The sequence below is a fragment of the Prionailurus viverrinus genome, chromosome B3, assembly GCF_022837055.1.
Source record: "Prionailurus viverrinus isolate Anna chromosome B3, UM_Priviv_1.0, whole genome shotgun sequence".
Classification (NCBI taxonomy): Eukaryota; Metazoa; Chordata; class Mammalia; order Carnivora; family Felidae; genus Prionailurus; species Prionailurus viverrinus.
In genome coordinates this window covers 36,845,381-36,868,947 of record NC_062566.1, presented here as the reverse complement: position 1 = coordinate 36,868,947, position 23,567 = coordinate 36,845,381, and the positions used below count along the sequence as shown (strand labels likewise).

General features: G+C 42.5%; 1 protein-coding gene across 3 annotated transcripts in view; it reads left to right on the top strand.

Annotated features, from left to right (window-relative positions):
* The first annotated feature begins 10,345 nt into the window (after window positions 1-10,345).
* Window positions 10,346-23,567, top strand: part of USP3 (ubiquitin specific peptidase 3) — a 105,759-nt gene continuing 92,537 nt past the window's right edge. The window contains exon 1 of one of the 3 annotated variants that reach the window (XM_047861951.1): window positions 10,346-10,624. In XM_047861951.1, coding sequence (XP_047717907.1) covers window positions 10,534-10,624 — 91 coding nt within the window. In that variant the 5' untranslated portion in view covers window positions 10,346-10,533. The remainder of the gene's footprint in view (window positions 10,625-23,567) is intronic. The other 2 variants (XM_047861949.1, XM_047861950.1) reach the window with 2 other exon arrangements.

The window sequence follows — 23,567 nt, the reverse complement described above, 5'->3', positions numbered from 1 at the left end:
ATTGCCTGGGTGTTCAATCCACCGAGAGAGAATTATTATTTGATTGAATTATAAGAAAAAGAGGTAAATGACCACAGACAAGTTAATATCAGAATATTAGTCATAAAAACACCTACTATGGATACCACAAGCAGATGACTCAGCCTGGGGCCCATTTGAAGGGTGTGGGAGAAGCAACCCCACCTAAAAGTTTGCTCCACCCTATTAATGTTTTTAGAGTCCTGAAGTTCTGAAGAACTTCTGGTGTCCTCCTCTATAATGTATAAAAGAGAAAAATTACACATATGCTACAATTTAACTTCATTCTCTGATTGCCAATTTTTTACTTCATTGGAACCGATTTTGTGTGTGTACCTGTGTGTGCATGCATGCACTTTTCTTTTTACCTGCTTTGCTGATTCCTTAACCAGGACCGCCCTTACTATCCTGTCACCATATCCAACAGCCTACCATTATAAAGACATTTGCGGGGGCTCTTGAAAATGTTTATATTTTAAGGGTTCCCTATTGAAAAGGAGAAGATAGAACATTACAAGGCAGCAGAGTGGAGGTGGGAAGAGCCAGGCTGGGGAGGTAGCCTGCCTGGCTGTGAGACTCTGAACAATTTTCTCAGTCCCTCTGGGCCTCAGTTTCTTCATCTATAAGATAAGGATGGGGGTGCCTGGGTGGCTCAGTTGGTTAAGCATCCGACTTCGGCTCAGCTCATGATCTCACGGTCTGTGAGTTCGAGCCCCACGTCAGGCTCTGTGCTGACAGCTCAGAGCCTGGAGCCTGCTTCGGAGTGTCTCCCTCTCTCTCTGCCCCTCCCCCGCTCACACTCTGTCTCTCTCTGTCTCTCAAAATTGAATAAATGTTAAAAAAATTTTTTTTAAATATATAAGGAGGAACCAAAGAATAGTAGTATCCCTCAGGGTTGTCCTGAGGGCGAAATGAATCAATACACAGACAGTAGCTTCAGAAGGGTATCTGGTCCGTGGTGAGGCTCTAGAAGTGTTGATAGGTTATCTCATTTACCTTCACAACAGTCCAGTCGGGGATCATTGTCCTCGTTGTGGTTAGATGAGGCCCAGAGTGAGGCTCAGAGAGGGTGGATAACCTGCTTTAGGATACACAGCTCGGAAGTAGCAGGATTAGCCGACAGTCAAAGCCAAGGTGATTTGACTCCAAAGACCCAGCTCTCCCTCTTATTGTGGTGCACGGTTCTCTGAGTGGGGAATTGCCTTAGCCTTACTTTTTTTTCTTTAAATGTAACTTACCTTTTTGATAACCAGTAGTACACAACTCAAAAGAAATAAAAGGGTGTACAGTGAAAAAGAAATTTCCCTTTCTCCCTCCTCTTCACTCAGCCTTCCTCTCCAGAGCCAACAGCTGTTACCAATATCTTGTATGTCTTTCCAGAGTAAGCTTTAGACTGAGCTGCTCACTGCTTAACACACACTTATTTACCAGAGTAATGTAATTCCCTGAGTGCCTCATATGCACCAGGGACTTTTTTCTGGGCTACTGCTGCCTTCAGAGGGCTCACTGGCTTGAGTCTAGAAGTTATTTATGGAGAAACTTGCTGTACTGAGTGCTGCACCCAGTATTTTTCCCTCTCTGGCCATCTTTTCCCCCAGTACAACCAACATCCTGAGCACAGGAAAAGGCCGAAAGAAGTGCACAAAAAAACTCTTCTCTAACTTGGCTTTGCACAGACTCTGGCAAGCGAGGAGCACTCTGGTGTCAGAAGCCAACCAGAGGACTCTGGGGGGTGCTGGACAAATGTGACATCTCTCTGGGACCAGCTTCCTCCTCTGTGAAACTCCTGACCCTTCCAGCTCGTTAATCGTTTTGCCCGAAGGACTCTTGAGAAGGGTCATTTTCTGTGAAGCCTTGTTGCTTCTGGTCTCGCTTCCAGCCCAAAAGGGCCAGCTACTCCATGGGTGACTGAGAATGGCCAAGAGGGCTGGAATGCCTTTTTCCTACTTTCCCACCATTGTTCTGCAGATGATAATAATGTCAAATACCTTTTTTCCCCATGCTTCTGCCAGTTTATAACCGGGCCAGCCACAGCACTGCTTTCTATAATGTAATTATAAAATATGTTTATAGATGCGCCTGGGTGGCTCAGTCATTTAAGCGTCTTACTTGGGCTCAGGTCATGATCTCGTGGTTTGTGAGTTCCAGCCCCGCGTCGGGCTCTGTGCTGACAGCTCAGAGCCTGGAACCTGCTTCGGATTCTTTGTGTGTGTCTCTCTCTGCCCCTCCCCTGCTCACACTCTGGCACTCTCTGTCTTTCAATAATAAAATAAACGTTAAAAATAAATTTAAAAATTAAAAATATATATGCTTATAACCTTTGAGGCATAATTACATAAATGCAGAAGTTATGGGTGTTGGTGACTTCAGAAAATGGTTCCAATCATGGCATGTGAATCGCTGTTCTCTCTTTCCAAATAGTAAGTATATGGCTAAGGGAGAGTGAGCATTAAGTAGGGAAGTCACCATTTTGGAAGCAACTATTATTCGCATTTCATAGACAGAGGCTCAGAGAGGTCAGGATGCTGGCCTAAGGTCACACAGCAGGCCAGTGGCAGAAGCAGGATCCTAGTCTGATTGGCACCAAAGCTCTACTTCTTTCCAATGCACCAGGCACCTCACAGAAAGGCCTGGGACTGTGTTCTGCATTTGGAGAAATTCATTTTCTGGTGAGCTGAATATTCCAGAGAGCTGAATTGTCAGGTCAGGTTAAGGTTAGGAAAGGAGAGGGGAAGGTAGAGACAGAGGTTCTCCAAGCCTAGGATTCTTTCCCCATCAAAATTCCATGAGCCTCTCCTTTTCAGTGGGTTGTAAGCTCCTCCCATCATGACACAGTCAGGACACAGTCTCCCATCACGATTAGGGGTAAAGGGGAGTCACATCTGCATTCTAATCCCTGCCTCTTTGTTTCTAGGTAGGTATACACTGTGGTTTTAGTTTGCATTTTCCAGGTGGCTAAGGCAATTCAACATCATATAGGTGTTTAATAATTGTTAGTGCCTTTCTTTACTCTGTCATATCTCTTATTCTTCTGTATCTTTGCACCCTTATCCCCTTTCCCAGGACCTGGCAAAGAGCAACCCCGAAAGATGCCAGAGTCTTGGGGCCCCAGGTTTCTCTGTGTTGGCAGTTCTCTGCTTTGGGGAGTCAGTAGCCCTACGTTGTCTGTCTTCTGCCTACCTCCCAGCTCATCTTTCAGCTTTCCATCTCCTTCTACATGACTCTCTAGCCAGACTGGCAGGTTCAGATCCTCTCCAAGCCTCTGAGCATTTGCAGATACAATTCCCTCTGCCTTGGACACTATGTTCCCTTCCCACCACCATACTTTACCTGGCTAACTCTCAGGTATCAATCAAGTCCCACATCATATCTCACTTCCTCCAGGAAGCCCTGCATGATGCTTTCCCTCACCCCCACCCACCAGTTTGGGTTAGTTGCCCCTTATTTGTGGCTAAGCAACATCCTGTACTTCCCCTCCTAGCACTTATCACACTGTGCTGCAACTGCCTGCTTGCTGGTCTGCTTCTCTTGCCCCTTCCTCATCCCTTTGAGATGAGACTTTTTGTATCCCATGAGCCTTGAGCATCTGTGATATTTATTGAATGGTCTGGCCCAGATGCCTTTAAACGAACAAAAATCTAACCTTCTGGGCCAGCTATACTAGAATCAAGGATTTCGAGCCATCACCCTCCATTTCCCCCATCAATCCTCCTGTTTGACAAGGTATTGAGAAAACGAACACTTCTTGAGGATCTACTGTATGCCAAGCACCAAGACAGGCCCTTTACATGTAAAGCCATTTTCACAACTAGAAGGCTGGAAGCTCCACGTCTAGATAGCACTTTGAAACTCAAAGGCTCTGATGTGCAGTCATGCAACGAACAAGGAGAAAGGAGTGATACCACAACACTTTCCATCTTGTTAATGGCAAAGAGATGTTAGTAGAGGGGGACCCCCACATAGCACCAGGCTCTGAGTCCCTGATTCTTCAGTGCCTCGCATATGGCAGCAGCAGACAAGATTTGTCAAACAAATGAATGAACGGTTGAAGAGAGAACGCAGAAAGAGCAGATTGGAAGCCTAGGAAACCCATCTTTCTTTCCAGATCTGACCTAAAATATTCCCCCCACTTCCTCCATGTGTTGATACACAAAACTGGACGCTGAAGTATTTTTGTCTTGGGCAGCTGTCCACAGTGCCGGCCAAGGCTGATCCTTGCGATTTCTGCTCAGTCTCCATTGACTAAAAATGGCTACACCTAGTCACAAGGGAAGCTGAGAGATTGCTGGTTGTGAACCCAGGAGGAAAAGAGACAGATTTGGGGTAAACAGCTAGCAGTCTCTGCCACAGGACAGAAGGATCATCCTGGCTCTGCCAGTGTCACTGGCTGGCCATGAGTTATCACAGGATCACTGGATGCTCACTCTGGAAAGGCCCTTGGGGATAATTTAATTCCACCCCCTAATTTTACAAATGGGACACTAAGGCATAGTGAGAGAAGTATTTCCTTCACTGTCAGAGTTGTTTAGTGCTAGGGTCATGCTGTTTTGCTTAATCGGTCAGTGCTTTATCTGCAAAGGGGATCTTTTTAAATTTTAGTTTAGTTTTAGTTTAAGTTTATTTATTTAGAGAGAGAGGGCACGAGCAGGGGAGGGGCAGGGAGAGAGGGAGAGAGAATCCCAAGCAGGCTCTGCACTGTTAGCTAGGAGCCTGATATGTGGCTCGAACTTAGGAACTGCAAGATCATTACCTGAGCCAAAACCAAGAGTCAGACGTTTAACCTACTGAGCTACTCAGGTGCCCCATTATTATTATTATTATCATTATTATCATTATTATTGTTTGTTTATTTATTTTGAGAGAGAGAGAGACAGAGAGCGTAAGCAGGGGACGGACAGAGAGAGACACACAGAATCCAAAGCAGGCTCCAGGCTCTGAGCTGCCAGCACAGAGCCCGATGAGGGATTTCAACCCACCAAACGGAAGATGATAACCTGAGCCAAAGTTGGACGCTCAACAGACTGAGCCACCCAGGCACTCCTATTATTTTTTTTAAGTAGTTTTCACTCCCAGCGAGGAACGTGGAGCCCAACGCAGGGATTGAACTTATGACCCTGAGATCAAGACATAAGCTGAGATCAAGAATTGGAAAGTTGGATGCTTAAATAACTGAACCACCCAAGCGCCCTTGAAAAGTGGGTCTTTAAACAAGAGAACCTTCTCATCTCCTTCCTGAAAGCACTGCTAAGTTTACATTTCAACGATAAAAAAAAGCATTAAAAGCAATACAAATTAAGATGTTGATGAAATAATGATTATTACAATGGGAGTAAATGATTCTTTAGTTACCTAGAAGGCTCTTCTGTGTCCTGTGGTCCTTAAGAGGCTTCATTATTAGGAACATCAGCTACCCCCCCCCCCCCCCACACACACACATAATACTGCAAAATCCTTTAGCTGACCATGTGTATGAGGGGTGAAACTCTACCACATTGGATAAAAGACCAAGTACTAATTGTGTAAATTTGTGCAATTATTTCACCTTTGAGCTTTAGTTCTTTCACCAATAAAATGGAAATGATAATATCTACCTCTCAGGTTTGTTGGGATTAAACAAGAAATGAAAACCACTTGATGTAATATTTGGCACCTAGTTGGGACCCAATACACGTTAAGTTTCTGTTGTTATATAACTGCAATTCTTTCTGTGAATACCTAGGGGACCATTACATAATGATTGACATAATCACTCTCAAAAGGGGCACTTTCAACATTTAATCAACTAATAGGATGTTTTCTTAATATCTGCAATCACTGAACTAGGTACCTAATATCCATTGAGAAAAAGATAAGCAACTCTACCCAAGGGAGACTGAACCCTAAACAGAAAGTAACAGCACTATATGACAAGCTTAGGGGACAGAATGGGTGGGGGGGGGGTAGGGGGGATGCTAGGAAGTCTGCTTACCTGAGTGATGGAGGACTTTCTTGAGGAGGTTATATGCTTCATGGGGAAGGAGTAGGAGCTGTCAGATAGAAGGGAAACAGGTAGGGGAGGACACAGATGTGTAAGGAAGCACATTTTCTAAAATGAGGGAGCTATTTCAGTACTGCTGGAACAGTAAAATAAATAAATAAAAAGCTTTAGCAAAAGAGAAGGGACAGGTGATTGACAGCAGTGGGTTTCTGATTGATTTTATCTTGCCGGAGATCGAGAGCCACTGGAGAATTGGGGGCAGGGAGATAATGCGAAAGGGGTAAATGGAAGAAGTGGGAAAATTACACCGCACATAAGTATTCGGGACTACGAAAGAGAACGCTGGCTGGCTCAAGGCCACACCCACCTTCCTTCAGTTTTTCAAATAGTTACCCAGGACCTGCAGAGAACCAGGCTCAATTCCAGGAGTTGGAAATCAGGCAGTGAACAGGACTGGAAAGGTCTCTGTTCTCATGGAAGAGACTGATACTAGATAAACAAGTAAACAAGCAAGGAAGTATCAGATAAGAGCCTCTTGGAAAATCAAACCAGGTGATAAAAGAGTCCCGAGGGGCTGTTCCTACCTGCCCCCTCACTTCTGAATCTTCGCCAAGCCTTCTCTAGATCTAAGTTTGGTTTCCCAAGGAGGCTTTGCTCTTAGAAAAAAAAAAAATCTCTACGGTAAATAATTAACTCAGCTCTCTGTGTGCTTCCAATAAGCCTGCGTGGAGATAGCTAGTCTTCTCCAGGGCCTGGTCAGTTTGTAATCCTTGCTTCGGGGCCACCCACTTCTGGTACAAATCTCAAGTGTAAGGCTAGGGGAAGGTCACAGCAACCTTGAGACCTTTCCTGATCATTGTTCCCATGGCAACGTATGACGTCCCCTCTCAGCAGGCCCCCTCCTTTATATATATATATACATATATATGTATATATGTATATGTGTGTATGTGTATATATATATATATATATATATATATATATATATATATATCCTTTATAAGAGAAACCGTTTGATAGCATGGTTGAAATTGTGTATTCCTGTCCTCTGAAAAGTGCAAACTTTTAAAATACTCCCCCTGCTCCTGGCAGGAGCTCCCCCCACGTCCCTGCCCCGCCCCAGTTCCCCGGTCTCTAGAGGGCTGGTCGGGGAATCCCCACCGCTGCCTTCCCTACTGCCCGAGCTGGAGGTTGGCTTGTCACCACCAGGGCTCTATGTATGTCAGGGCTCCCAGGAGCCAAAGGGATATGGGCTAAGAACAAAAAAGCAAACATTGTTATAGGTAGCCGGGAGAGATCAGGAACTGAGAAAGTTGATTTCTCAGCGTGCATGGCCATGGTCTTCCCCCTTTTGACACATTTACTCACCGTGAAGGTTCCCCCCCACCAAAAATGTGTGTATACACATGCATATGTATGTATGTACATGTATACATATGTATGAATATATGTGCATATATATGTGTATATATATGTGTGTATATATATATATATATATATATATATATATATATATATAAAATGAAAGCTGAGACACAGGAAAGTTCTCTGTATTTTAGGGAAATTTAGTGAAAGCCCCAGGAGGGCCTTTCTGATTTTGCCCAGCTTCTCTGGACTGTTTGACTGTTGGAAAGTCATAGTTTGCCCTTTGGGAACTTTAGCAGTCAGTGATGACTAAATTAGGGCCCCTACTCACAGGAGTTTTAAATTCTACTTGGGAGGAAGAAGACGCTAATAAAAACCTTCTTTTCCTTTTTTTTCTTCTTCTTCTTCTTTTTTTTTTTTTTTTTTTTTTTTTAGCAGTTTACACTTTAGGTGCTTGAGCATTCCTAATGTCATTAAAATGATAAACTCAGAGCCCAAAGGAAATTTAGAGATCAACTGGGAGGGGCAGGGGAGTGGCAAATACCTGCCCTAATACCAGCCACTTCCTCAGCTCCTGCCCCTGGTAGACATTGCTAATCGATCACTCATTCATTCATTCATTCATTCATGCATTATTGAACACTTACTTATTGGAAATCGTCCATGTTCCATATGTTAGGAATACAGAAGGAAACCAGACAGACTTGCTTGCTACTCTTATGGACCTCCAAGGGGGAGACAGACATTAAATAGATAATTACACGCATGAAGAGTGTTCCCAATAGGCAGAGTATGGGGCCAGACAAGGGCATCACATAGGCATCACCTGGAAATAACCTAGGGGTGGAGAGGGGTCAGGAAAGGCCTTTCTGAGGAAGTAATGTTTAAGCTGAGGTCTAGAGGATGAGGAAACTGAGTCTCTTGGAGGGTGAAAAAAGCAGTACATACTGAAATGAAGAGGACATGGGTCAGCGCCTGCTCCATGGCTAAATGAGAGGGTATGGATACTAAATGGGGGGGTAGTTGTTTAGAGAGAAACAGAGGTTGCTCTAGCCAGGCATTGGAAGAAGGACTGGAGAGGACTGGAAGGTCAGATTGAGCAAAGGTCCGATTTATTGTTTATCCACCCCCTTCCTGGGGAATTATGTCCTCACAGGCTATTAAAAAAAAAAAAAGCTATAAATTATGGGCTATCTACTCAGTAGTGGCAATTCTTATGAAGTCTTCCATCTTCCTTGTGAGATAAGTATTATTTTTCCACTTTTACAGATTAGGAAAAAAAGGGTTGGGAGGACTAGAGAGACATTTGCTTGCTAAAGTTGGCCATCAAGTAGGCAACAGAGCTAGTATTTGAGCAGCTACACTTTCCACACTCCTCACTGCCATAAAATCCCCAGACCGGGGCATGCTCTAAAAGCAATCAAATAAAACTCGGAAAGCAACAGAAGAGCTTTAATTCCAAAGTATTGCTGGGAGAAAAGGGTCGGCAGAGATGCCCCAGGTGACTGACTAAACATCATGAGGCAGAAGAATGAGAGGAAGAAACCGAGTCCTGGTGGAGGGTGGGGGGGGGGGGGGGGAAGGGGGCCGGGGGAGGGAGCGGGGCGTAGGTGGGGTAGGAATGGGAAGGCGTGACAAGTGACCGGGAGGGCGTCCTGGGCTGCTTCAGGACTGCGCTGCTGCGGGGAGTTGCCCAGCTCTAACCACTACCCGGCCCTGCCCGGTTAATCATTTCCTGACCTTCCTTCCCCCTTTCGCCCTGCCCGCAGGATTGCCACATCAGCCCCCACCCCCACCCCGCCCCCGCTCGCCTCCTGGCCCTGCAGCTCCTTCGCCGGGTTTTACAAGAAGCTCCAACTTTGAGGCAATATTTGTAATAGCCCCGGACGTCCTCAAGGCCATTCCCCAGAGAGATCGCAGGCTAGCTCGGGTATAATGACTGCCCAAGCGGCCGGTTGAGGATTGCCCTGGCCCCTTTTTCTACAGATCGGTCTGAGAGCTAGGGATCCAGTCCTCGCTTGGATTAACCAATTCCCCCAGGCCAAAAAGGGTAGGGTAACGGCAGCTAGCAGAGCGGTACGAGGTTTAAATGAGATATTGTGTGTCAAGTGCCTGGCTAGTAGGTGTCTAACGAAAAAAGTAGTAGGATCTAACAAATGTTAGATCCCTTCCCTTTTTATCACATAGTAATTGAGACCTCGCACGCAGCAAACCCAGGTTACATCTCGCTTAAACCCACACTGGGGGGTTAGGGATGAAAGTCCAACCACGTGTTCCAGGCAAAGCAGATGGTGAGTCACAGTGACAAGATCTGAAGCCAGGTTCGTGGGCGCCCCCGCGGTCCCAGCCATACAGCACCCAGGTGACTGGCTAAAGGCCACGTGTTCAGAACCTAGAACCAGGTCAATATCGAACCTGTCGCAGGGAGCATAACACTAAATCGGGACTGTTCTGGGATGTATGCAGCCCGCTGGGCCACCGGGAGCCAGTACCTAAACCTCTCTGCGCTTGTGTCTTCGTGTGTAAAATGGGAGCTCCAGTCCCCGTCTGCCCAGGTGGTTTTTATTTTCTTCACACTTTTCTGAGTGGCCAGATGTTCTACCACAGAGTAGTCAGACCACCACACAACACGCCGGATCAGTCTTCTCTGTGAGCACTCGCTCCTCCGCGGTAAACGCAGCGGACCTGCCCGGCGTGTGGGGGCTTGGCGCCCCACCCTTACCGGTAAGAGGGGGAAGCCACAGCCGCTCCGCGCTGCAAAGTTGGGAAGTCACTCGCGAACGCAGCGGGATTCTCAGCGCCACCCGCCCGCGCGCTTTGGAACCCCACCCGGAGCGAGAGGACGGGGGCGGGGCCGGGTCTGGGGGCGGGGCCTGACTAGGGGCGGGGCGGGGCCGGCCTGGGAAGACGGAAGCCCTGAGCCTATGGGTGGCGGTAGAACCCGGATCGCGGAATTCCACGTTCTTGGGAGCGGGGCTTCTGGAGACGGCGGGTGGGAAAACCCGGCGCCCGGAAGCCTTTGCTTTCTTTGACGCAAGGGCTCGGGACGCAGCCGCCGTCGGCCGAGCGCCCGGCGAGGAGCGACCCCAGACGGAGCCTTCGCAGCCGCGCCGCCCCCCGCCCCGTCTCCCAGTCTCCGAGCCTTAGTCTTCCTCGCCGCCCTCCTCGTGGCAATGGAGTGTCCACACCTCAGCTCAAGCGTCTGCATCACTCCGGACTCAGCCAAGTTCCCCAACGGCTCCCCGTCGTCTTGGTGTTGCAGCGGTGAGTGCGGCCCCGGGGCGGCCCTGCCGCGCACCCGAGGCCCCGGTCTCGCCCGGCCTGCCGTCTAGGGGCCGCGGGCGGCCGGCGCGCGGACCCAGGGTGGGGTGAGGGCGAGCCGGGCCCGGCGGCTGGGGAGGGGTACTCGGTGAGGCGGACTCGGGCGGGCGCCGCGGGTGGAGCGGCGGCGGCTCCTTTGTTTCCCGCGGCCCGACGGCCCGGCCCGCTGAGGAGAGGCCCGAGAGGGGCGGGAGCCCGCGGGGGCCACGAGCGCGTGGGGGCAGCGGCGGGCGGGGGCCCGGGCCCGCGCGGCTCGCCCCCCGCCCCGCCCTGCCGGGGGGCTGTACTCACCCGTGTCGCCGGGTCCGGGGCTGTGGGGGCGGGTGTCCGGCCCCCACGCGGCGGCCGCACGTGTGGTGGGGCCCGGGTTGCGTCCCTCCTCAACCGCACGAGAAAAGCGCCGCTCACCGGGCGCAGCTTTGTTTGGGCTGCGGGGCGCGCAGGGGCCCTTCGCCGCTTCCTCCGCCCGGCTTCCTTTCGCTTCCCGGCAGGCTCGGGCAACTCGATCCACGCCAGGTGGGAGCCCTCAGCCCCGAGAGGCGCTCGGAACTCGGGCGGCGGAGGTTGGAGTCTTTCATCAAACGTGAAGGGTGAAGTTTGAAGACAGGCTGCGGGCTAAAAAGCTCCGGAGGCTGAGCCAGCAGCTGGTTTGGAAGGGCGGCTCGAGTTGCCTTTCATATCTTTTGGGTTGTCTGAAATTGCGTTAGGATTCCCGAATTCATGTGCTGTAGGACCGTTATTAGGTTTATGTACTGCTTTTGCGTTACTTAAGCATCTTAACTCCTTCTGTTGGGCTCTTTGGAAGCCCCAGTGCCCTCTTATTGTCTGCTCTAGCGACTTAGGATCGCACCAGCCACACTGCTTTGATTACTTCCTGGTAGGGCCCTGGTGCCGCCGCTAGAGTCTTTGTTTATTAGCTTTGAGATGATCAATGGTAGCTTGAGGTGTAGTGTAAAATTTGAATTGTGCATTTCAAAACCCTTAAGTTCACTTGAAGAAATATAGGAAAATGAAAATGGTACAGTTTGGATGTGTGACATTTATCATTGTGGTTTGGAGCTGGGAAGGTAGTTGAGAGAACGCTTTAACACTTTTGACAGGTTACTTCTTAAATGGTGATTATGTCCTTGGAGAAAAACATAGGCAACGCCACAAAGAAAAAGGTACTCTAGGGTAAGGACTAGAAAAAACTGCGGTTTCTTGGAGCTTTCAGAGGTTTGATGCTTTTTCGTGCCTTTGTAAAGTCGGATGATCTTTTTCTGCATGATGCCTTTAAAGATTAACTGGTTAAATTGGTTTTACAGTGCAGTATTGCAGTTTTTTTATGAAGGTGCAGAAACTTGTACAAATTAGCTTTCACCTACAAATTTCTCTTCCACAGTGAATGTTGAGTATGGAAAAATAAATACGGTGTAGCAAATCGTTTTACAAATTGGTTGGGGGTGCATTAGCTATAATTGTAGCTATAGCTGTGGTGCTATAACCTAACTTTTAATCCCCCCCCCCACCCGCCCCAGAGATTTGAAAAACAAAGGACCAAAGTAAACACTAGGAAAAGCTTATCACTTGAGGAATGGGGCTCTTGCTCATCTGTAGTAAACTTCAGGGGTACAAAGTGGACAGCACACTTCTGGTTTTTTCTAGGTAAAATCACATCGAATTTAAAGATGGCCTCGCTGAGCATATGCATCTAAAAAAGAGGGACGCCTGGGTGGCTCAGTTGTTGAAGTGTCTGACTCTTGGTTCCAGCTCAGGTCATGAACGGTTCATGGGATCAAGCCCTGTGTTGGCCTCTGTGCTGACAGCACGAAGCCTGCTTGGGATTCTCACTCTCTCTCACTCCCTCACTCTCACTGTCTCTCACTCTCACTCTCTCTGCTCCAGTCACCCATCCCTGCCCCCACCCTCCCCTGTGCTTGTGGGCGTGCTCTCTATATCTCAAAATAAATAAACATTAAAAAAATTATAAAGGGGAAAGAGCTTATGCAAGTGGCAGATAGCCTGTTGTGAGTCAGTCTTGGCCTTTGTCAGTCAGGGAGTCCACTTGACTGTGGAAATAAGTGCAGAAAAATGAGTATCTCTTGAGGAACTGAAGTTAAAATGGAGCATAACTAACAGACTTGTGCTGATAACAAGAACAAAGTATTATGTGTAGCCTTAAATGTGGGGTGATTTCTTTCCCAGGAGGAGGATGGCGGTCTTTGCATCTTGAAACAAAATTTGTCTCTGACATTGCTTCACAAGGGTGGTTCTAGTCACATGCTTGGATTTCTAGAATCAATAAAGCTAGATTCACAACTTTATGTTTTCTTTCCTTCTGTTCATGTTTTGTGAATTGAACCCGTTTTGTATGGGCCTCCCGTTTTAACCTCTTGTCATCTATTTGTTGATATAATCTTCTGTTACTGTATTGAGCTTGATCTTGTTCTTGCCTGCCTGTTTCAGTGATTAAATGATTAGTAAATCTGTGAGTCGTTAACTAATTCATCATCTTGGAGTGTTATGTATTCTGGTATTTATTCTCTAACTCTGGAATTTATTTTCTTTCTTTCTTTTTTTTGGTAGGGGACCAAAAGGGTAGCCAGTGTGTTGAATAATGCTGTGACTGAGTATTGAGTCCGATTACATTCTTATTAAGGAGGGAAAAAAAAATCCCTGTTTTGGCACTGGGACAATAAAAGTAATGCCCTCGCCTTGTTTTCTTTGGGAGCTTGCAATTACACCACAGTGAAACAGCCTTAAGGCAGCCAAGCAAATTGCAAAAGGCCAACGTCCTAGGCTCTGTTAGCTAGCAGTACATCCTTGGACAAGTAGTTCTTTTTCTTTTGAGCATCACTTTGATTATTTCATCTGTAAAAAAAAAGGGGGGGGGGTAATACTTCACATCTACTTCACAGGTTGCTGCTAGGATGAACAAGATAATTTTTCGTGAAAGTGTTGGGAAACTCCTGTACACTAGGCAAGTAATAGGTGGTATTACAGCCAGAACATCTTTATAAATAGGAGTCTGCATACTTAAATATCTAAAGCCCCTTAAATAGGGCCTAGGACAGACTGGCTTTATGCTGAATTACGCTTTGCAAGGAGATATCTTACTCAACAAGATTAGGGTGTGTAAGAAGTAATTATATTTCAGCATTAACTTGAGCTTCTTATTTATGGAATAAGGCACTGTATGTTAGGTTATATAATTGTATACTACAGTGGTTCTCAAACTTTTTCTTCTTGGGACCCCTATGTACTTAAAAACTACTGAAACCTCAGCTTTTGTATGGCTTGTGTCTATTGATATTTGCTGTACTAGATATTAAAACAAAATTTAAATATATTTTAGTAAGTCATTTACAAATAACAGTAATAAACCCATTACCTGTTAATAGAAACAATAGTTTACATAAAATAACTGTATTTTTCAAAACAAAGATTTAATAAGGAGAGTGGCATTATTTTACAGTTCTGCAGCTCTTATTATTGTCTAGCTTAATAGGAGACAGCTGCATTTTCGTATCTGCTTCTGCATTCAGTCTCTTGAGATACCACACATCATGTAGCCTCTGGAAAACTCCACTGTATGCTTGTGAGAGAATGAGGGTAAACAATAAAAGTAACATCTTATTATTATTTATGAAAATGGTTTGACTTCACTATACCCCTGACAGGGTTTTGGAAACTCTCAGGGGTCCAGGACCACACTTTGAGAATGCACTAGTAATATAACTATACTAACCGTGAAGGACAATTGCTCTAATAAAAAGCTTTAAAATATTAGATAAATCCTTAAGGCTAGCCACATTTATGTCTTTGTGGAGACTTACAGGGTTTTTCAAATATATTTGCTGGGAACGGATCCAGTTCTGTTGGGGTCCAGTTGTCCTGTCCTCTCAAAAAAGTTACAGTCTAATCTAGTTGGTGAGAGACAGGAAGCTAACAGGTTAGAAGATAAATCCATGTTGTGGTTTAAGGTAAATGTTGAAAATAGCAATTTCCTAATAAGGTAAAGGCTGATTTATGTCTAATCTTTGCTAAGGGCATTTCATTTTAAGTGAAAAAGTTTTAAATAAAAACTAGGACATTCTCTCAAGATCTTTGTTACGTGCACATACCAGATGTTATTTTCAGAAGCTGGAGGCTTGGGCATTTCTTACTTTTGTGGGTAAAATGACTGAACAAGTGGTAAAATACAGGAGAGAAAACACAAATTGTTTAAAAAAAGGTGCCCTAAACACAACTGTTTTAATAACTAAGGCCAAAGAATAAGCATTTGGACCTAAGGTGTTTGGATTAAATAAAATAGCCAGGTAAATTGGAGAAATTTTAATAGCATAGTCATGAGAATTTTCCCTGATTAATTCTTCAAAGAGCTGAGAATACCTCTTTAAGTTTCCAGTACACAGTTGCCCTCACATTATTCTACCCAAGAAAACTAAGTGTAAATGAAGTGAGTGTTCTTCAATTGGGGGTGGACATTAGAGATACCCCCACCCGTTTTGAAGATCCGTTTAATAAGAATAGGCACTAATTATTGAGTCCTTGACAGTGGTAATAAATTTGTGATTTTTAGTAAAGCTTGTGATAAATGTGAGAAATTACCTTGATCTGGTGATGGGTTATCTTGTGTCATATTTCTCTTACAACCTTCATCTAAAGAAGACTCTTGGATGCCCAGTAGACTAAATTTTCTAGATAGGATCAGTCATTTGTTCATCCTTGAGTCGAATGTATTGTCTGCTTTTGGTAACACTGTTTGAAGTACTTATTAGGTGCTTAGCATGTATATAAGACACTCAGTAAATATTTGCTTAATGAATGAAGGAATTTCTTCAACTTAAGATCATGGCTGGAATGGCCTTAAACTTTATGTTGAAAATAAATGCAGAGTGAACTTCTCCCCAGAATCCTTTCACCAGACCTCACTCCTAATATTTTAGTTTGTAAGGTATACTTTGTCTGGATTATGAGCAAATGGCCTTCTGCAATGTTGTTGCCACAATGAATTTGTATTCTTTTGGCATTCTGTGTTTATAGATGGGCAGGTGGACATTTTAGTGTCAGTGTGGTTGGGGCAGTTCAAAATCAGTGGACAGGTGATGCTTTTCGCATTAATTCTAGAGGCTAACATTTGAATTTTATATACTTCTCTGAAGAACTTAAACTTTGTTGGTAATATTTGTAAGCTTAAGTCAAATGTAATTGTCTTTCGAGTTTTTCTAGCAGGATTGCCCCTCACCCCCAGAACCTTAAACCAGCCTTAGCAAAGTCTCTAAATAATTGGTAGTAGATGTGAAATACCTAGAATCCAGAGTGTGCTTTGTGTATTTGCTTGGAGAGGCTGTAGTCTGGGCATTGAGCCTAACGTTTTGCTGTTGTGAAGTTTTGACACATTGATCAGAAGTTATTTTCTAAATAGTATTCTTAGTAGTATACAAAGAATATCCTTCATGTCCAAAGCAGAAGAAAGGATAGGGTTAAGAGGAGAATGTGAACTCTTTGTTTCGGTTTCCCGTTATTCATTTATTCTCAAAATAATTCCTTCTCATCTTTATTTGCTTTTACAGCATTAGCCTTAGGCCTTTATAACATCCTACTTTTTAAATCATTTTAATATATGCAATTTCCTTCTTTACTGGAATTTAATAGATTCATTTTTGGATTGTTGAAACTAGATTTAGAAATACGTTTGTAGTATTTGTAGCTCAGTAAGCAGGAGAGTAAGTAGTTTGAGCTCAGTGAGTAATTTAAATTCCTGTTTTAAAAATTTAATTGAGTCTCTCTTCTATCAGGGAGTAATTTACATGTACATTTCCCCCAACTTTGTTTTTTTCTTTCTTTTAGAGTTTTTCTCTCTTGAGCTATTTTATGTATTTTTTCTTCTTCTTTTTTTTTTTTTTTTAATATTTTTGAGAGACAGGGACAGAGCGTGAGCAGGGGAGGGGCAGAGAGAGAGAGAGAGAGAGAGAGAGAGAGGGAGAGAGAGGGAGAGACAGATCCATAATCTGAAGCAGGCTCCAGGCTCCCAAGTTCTCAGCACAGAACCCCACATGGTGGCTTGACCCCACAAATGACGAGATTATGACCTGAGCTGAAGTCTGATGCTTAACCGACTGAGCCACCCAGGCACCCCTATTTTTCTCCTTTAAAAAAAAATATTATCCTTTGATTAACTGCAGTTTCCCACCTCCCTCCTTATGGGTTTGGTGTTCAGCCTAGGCATTGGAATAGAGTTGGGTAGGTAGTTTATCAGTGCTTGAAGTGGAAAATATATACGGTTTAATATATTTTAGTGTTTCATGTTTATTCATAGCTCCTTTAGACATGAGAGCAATTGCATTCTGGGTGTTTTAATAGAGCTTTCCTGGACAGATGGCTTAGAAGGAAGTACTTAGATTCTCAGCAGGGGCTAGTACTTTTTGGATGGTATATTTGTGATGAAGCTTACCTTGATTGACAGTTTAGAGTGGTGAGAATAGCATTGATATTAGTAACAGCTTGTTCATCTTACCTAGAATTATTTTGTGCCAAGACCTCTCAAGATGCTCTGTGATTCATAGTAAGTCTAAATTGAGAATGTAGGTAAGAGTAGGTGTCTTTTAGATTGAAAGAAAATTTACCTAAAACTTGTTCATTGCAGTTGTATCCTGGAATCTTTTGGGGTTTGAATGCTTTTTAATTTAGAAACTTGTATGTAGAGATCATCTTTTAGCTGCTGTGAGTCTGCAGATGTTAGTATCTATAGTAATTCCAGATGTTTTCTCATCTATTAGTTTTACTGAGTAGGAGGAGAATGGAGAACAACATAAAGTAACTTCAAAGAAGATTGCTAGCGTTTAATCCTGACTAATTTAATTAACTGCCCATCCTTGTAGTTTTTCCTGTTTTATGGATTGTGAAACTGAGACAAAGATTAAGAGAGTTGCTTAAGATGCTTGGGGGTATTAGAGATAGCCCAAAGCTTAGATTCAAATACCATTCAAACCATACTTTCAGCTTGCCTTTTAAAAAGCAGGGTCTTTATTTTGTCATCCAGTAACTTAGTGCTTAATAATTTAAAGGATTTAACGTGTTTGGAAACATACTGGAAATAATTCCTTTGAAGATTTTTGGCAGAAATATGTTTTAAATTCCACATTTTGAAAATAATTTATTTTAAAATTCTGTATTTGATTAGCCTTTCCTCTCCCTGTTTATTGATTAAAGTGCAGACAAGTTGGAACAAGATTGGTAATGTGGTTGGAAGAAACTGCTGTTTTTGAATGTCTTAACTTCATTACAGTTCAGCTCTAATTTTTTTTTGTTGTCTGAAATTCATATTACTTTAGTTCAGATATAATAAATCAGCCTTCTCAACATAGCAATGGATAAAATGCAGTTAGCCTTTGGTTATTTTTAAAATGCGCTTCTGTTCTTCCGGTACCTAGGTGGCTGGGTGAGCATCTGACTTCAGCTCAGATCATGATCTCACATTGTGTTCGTGAATTTGAGCCCCACATTGGGCTCATTGGCTCACTGCTGTCAGCTTAGAGCCCACTTCAAATCCTGGTCTCTCTTTCTTTGCCCCTCCTCTGCTTGTGCTGTCTCAAAAATAAAAATAAAACATTAAGAAAAAATAAATGTGCTTCTGCTCTTGAAGTTGTCCTTCTCATTTTTAATTTTTTTTTAATGTTTATTTATTTTTAAGAGACAGAGAGAGCACAAGTGGGGAAGGAGCAGAGAGAGAGGGAGACAGAATCCACAGCAGGCTCCAGGCTCTGAGCTGTCAGTGCAGAGCCTGACATGGGGCTCGAACTCATGAACTGCAAGAGCATGACCTGAGCTGAAGTCGGCGGTTAACCACCTGAGCCACCCAGGTGGTCCAAGTCCCTTCTCATTTTTAAATTTTGTTTCTGGTAGAGGAGATTCTTCTTGGAGGTGGTTTTCATATGGGGTAGGGGAGATAGGGAATTCTTAAGATATGAAATTTTGCTTTTGCTTCTGGTAGCTCAGAGGTTTTTTGAATTTTTGCTTTTAGGCCAGTGTACTTTGTAGATTCCACTTAGTTATGGTCTAAGATTTTCCAGTTGTATTTCTTATAAAGGTTAATTATAGTTTTTAGACTACAAAGATTAAAACAGATTTCCCTCTCTTAAATATTGAAAAGTATGTATGTGTGTTATTTACAGATGTATAAAATGCAGATGAACTTAGGCCATTTCAGATTTTGAAAACTATTGTTGAAATTAAACTTAGACATTGAAGTTTATAGTTGTCTTAGTGTTTGTGTTAGCTAAATGCTTCATGATTAATAAATACAAGGTGGGAATTCAAAGTTTATTTTTACAATATGAACTAGCTTGTATCTTTGAAAAGATATAACCAACTGGTTTTTATGTGAAGACTTTGTACTGTGCTTTAGGATTGAATAGTTCTATCAGTGGGCCGTTTTCCATCTTGAGTAGACATTCAGTCCTGATATTTTTTCTAGTTAGGTTTAAGACAGCTTTGTAAACATCTGTTTGCCTGTTTATCCTTGACCTACCCTGAAGACTCTTCATTTTATAGACTGTTCTTGTACTATCTCATCATCAGAAAGAGCAGGCTGGTGATTAACTGTCATATTCCTACAGGTTTAATTTAACTGCTTGTAAGATACTACACTTATTGGATAATAATAGATTATTGTTCATTCCTTTGTTTTGAACATTTGTTGCACAATATTGGGATGGTAATGTTTTGGTCAAAGTTTTTGAAGATCATACTGAAATTTCAAGGAAACAGTTTTTGCTCTAGAATGTTTTGGAAAAATTGATAGATAACATGTTAGAGAAATGCTTTAATGTAATATTTTTTTAAAAAAGAACTTCTATTTAAAACTTAGAGTTAGTTGCTGGCGTGGCTGGGTGGCTCAGTCGGTTAAGTGTCTGACTGGCTCAGGTCATGATCTCACAGTTCGTGGGTTTGAGCCCTGTGTCAGGCTCTGTGCTAACAGCTCAGAGCCTGGAGCCTGCTTTGGATTCTGTGTTTCCTACTCTCTGCCCCTACCCCCCTCACAGTCTGTCTGTTTCTCTCTCAAAAATAAATAAACATCCATCAATCAATCTGTCAATCATTCTTAGAGTTCTTGGGTCCAGTACTTAGGTTATTGATTGATAATCTTTTAATTTTAATGCCACACTGTTAAACGTCCTTTGATTTATTTGAGATTAACTCTAGCTTCCACTTAAATTATTTTGAATGTTAGGGGAGCCTGGGTGGCTCAGTTGGTTGAGCCTCTGACTTCTGCTCAGGTCATGATCTCATGGTTTGAGGGTTTGAGCCCCGTGTTGGGCTCTGTGCTGACGGCTCAGAGCCTGGAGCCTGCTTCAGACTCTGTGCCTCCCTCTCTCTCTTCCCCCTCCAACTTGTGCTCTGTCTCTCTCAAAAATAATAAATAAATATTAAAAAATTTTAAAGTTATTTTGAATGTTAATTGTGAGATGTGTTAACATTGGAGAAATTGCTCTGCACCGACTAAGGACTCAAGTTTTACCTTATGGGTGTGCAGTAGTTGCCAGACGTCAACATTCATGACACGAGAGTTTAACTTGAGAGCTTTACTACATCAGTTACATTCAGTTATTTTAAGTGTTTTGTTTGTAGTCTTTTTAGAGCCTCATTTAAAAACATTTTTTAGGCTTTTGTGGGTTTTTCTTCTTTGAACAACTAATAGATATTTTGGGGAAATGTGGGTCAGTTTTTAGATTTGGGTCCACTATTTTTTTAAAAATTCCAACTCTTGTTTTTTGTTAAACAATTAGAACAGCTGTTGGAGTTTGCAGGTGCCTATTTTCTGTAATATTTGGTATCTAGCCCCTTAGGCAGAATATAAGTATGTGCCCATTTTATAGTTTTTCTTTCCATTTTTTCATAAATAGTCACACTGATTTTTGGAGAATGAAGAGATTCCCAGCATACCAGTAAATACAAGTGTGGTGTTCCCCACCCCCACCCCTTTGTGCTTTACTGCTTTCCTTTATTATGTAACCACAGAAAACTAGGAAGAGAATTATACAATGCAGATATTAAACCTGTTCTCTGAGTAAAGTCTTTGACAATGGGAGGTTCTTAAACTTCTTACTTATTTTATTTATTCATAAATATAAATTATAAATATTCGTATATGTACCCACGTATATATATGAGTCTTGTATTGCATATACTTGCTCTTTTGAAATAATAGTTGTGTGGTGTTTATATTTATGACCTGATTGTTTTCTTTTGAAGATCTCACTACCATTGGATTTGCTTACTCAGTTTATTGGCAAAAGCATGGAATAGATTAGATCTTGCTATGTGAAATAAATGGAAAAATTGGATGTCAGAATTATTCTTTTTTTTTTTAAATGTTTATTTTTGAGAGAGAGAGACAGAGCACAAGCGGGGGAGGGCAGAGAGAGAGGGAGACATGGAATCTGAAGCAGGCTCCAGGCTCTGAGCTGTCAGCACAGAGCCCGACGCAGGGCTCGAACTCACAAACTGTGAGATCATGACCTGAGCCGAAGTCAGACACTTAACCGACTGAGCCACCCAGGTGCCCCATCAGAATTATTCTTAAGTGATGCATGGCTTTTGTTTTCATTCTGCATAATCTGCTTCATAGGGGAAGTTATTTTTGAAACGATATAAATATAAACTCTTGGTAATTTTTCTGCAGTTATTTGTGTCTGGTCTTCCAAAGGCAAAAGTGGCCCATTTTGACTCTAGATTTGGTAATCTGCTTTGGCTTTAGTAGTTTTAATCCTCCTCCCCACTACCCTTTCCCCTCATTTGGAGGTAGGGGCACATTTCCAGCAGTTAGCTGAAGGCTGGTAGGGTAGATGTAGCATACATAATAGCTTCATTAGGTTTTTCACCAAAATAGGTCTGAAGAAGTCAGAGTTTGTGATAGAATGACTAATAACAATTTTATTTAATGCATTACTGTTTGGGGGCTTATATAGTTTCACATACATTATTTCCATATGTTGTTTGCATTTGATGTTGAAAACTGATTACAGAAATTTCAAAATAGATTAAAATGCTTGAGCATTTAATCTCAGGTGAGGGGACCAGCCTTATGGATCAAAATTTGCCTCTATGTGGGAAGTCAGCAAGACCAGATGCCCTCTCTTTTCTAGCTCTGTAGGTAACTGGATCTGCTAACATATAGATGACACGTTTTGGCCAGTTTTGAAATTATATTCTCTAGTAAAAAACACATACAATTAGCTCTGCAAATTCTACTTGTAGTATATAGGGAATTCACTGTGTGCCTAACACACCTCATATGATAAGTTGCTATTGTAAATTTTATGTCATGTAAGAGATTTAAAAAAATTTTTAATTCCAGTATAGTTAACATACAGTTTTATATTAGTTTCAAGTGTACAGTATAGTGATTCAGCAATTCCATACATCACTAAGTGCCATGTAATAACTTTTAGACATGCTTTTTCTTAAAGATGAAAAAATGGTTTGGGCAGTTACATGAATTGATAGGACTTTATCAATTTACCTTTTAAAGATTAATTCATGTTTTCAAAAAGTAATACATGTACATAATTAAGTCATAGTAGCCAAAGGTTTAAAACACAGCAGCAATTTCCCTCCCCTCTGCCCTCAATTTTACTGCCATAGACAACCACTTTAAGGTCCATTTAGTTTTCTCTCTCATGCAGGTAAATACCTGTATACTTCTAAGTAATACATTGTTATTTCTTAATTTATTGCTTTTAGGCTTTATCTCTTGGCATCTTGCTCTGGTAAATGGGGACACTAGTGTTTGTTCCACTCTCCTTTCTGCCCATTTTTGCATTTCTCAATATAGTTAGAGTACAAGTTTTGGTTAATATGGAGAGTACTTTTTCTTTCTTGTCCAGAATTTTATTTTTCCTTGAGTTAATAATTGCCTTTCTTAAAAAATTTGCCTTCTACAAAATTTCTCCCAGATTTACTTCTAAATTTGTCAAATGTCTATGAATATTGTTTTTCAAGCACTTAAGCAGACAATCTCTTAGTATTATTATTTTTTTTTCTGAAGACCTCTTTTCCAGGGCCTTCTTGCTCCTATTTGAACAGATTGTTCTCTAGGCCTACTGTGCACTTTTTATCCTATTTTATCCTATTACTCCCTTGCTGTTCTCTTGTCACTGAGATCTCCCATTTCCTGGATCCCATTTCTTTTTCTTTCTTGGTTTATTAGACTTTTGTTGGACTATGTTATACAGCCCCCTCCTCATAGAAGGCAGATTTTTGACCCCATGCAAGCCTGACACTTTTATTCCACCTTCATACTTGATTGCTTGACTGACTATAGACTGTTAGTTAGAAAAGATTTTTCTCTGAGAAATAGGAAAGTGTTGTTTCTTTGTTTTTAGGCTTCCAGTGTTGCTGTTGAGAAACCTGATGCCTTTCTGATTATTAAGACTTCACATAGTGTATATCCTTTTATTCTTTTTCTGGATGCTTTTAGGATAGTCTTTTTACCCTTAGTGTTCTGAAATCTCAGAGTGATATGTGTTGGTATGGGTAGTTTTTCTTTTATTGTGATGGGTACTGAAGGGGCCTTTCAGTGTCCGTGTTTGATAACATACTTATCTTCCCATACTCATATCTCTCAATTTGTTCTTTTTTCTTTCTGGAACTCCTATTAATTGAATGTTGGTTGTCCTGGATAGAACTTGTATTTTCTTATCTTTTTATTTCTTTGCCCTTTGGCTCCAGTTCCTGAAATATTTCCTTAATTTTTTCTTCTATCCTTTTTATTGAATTTTGACAATCATATTTTTAATTTTCAAGAGCTTTTTCTCGTTTTTCTGACCATTGCCTCTTCATATATCCTTTTGCTTTTCTGCAGTATCTTCTATTACTCCAGAGTTTTAGAATTTGTTTTAAA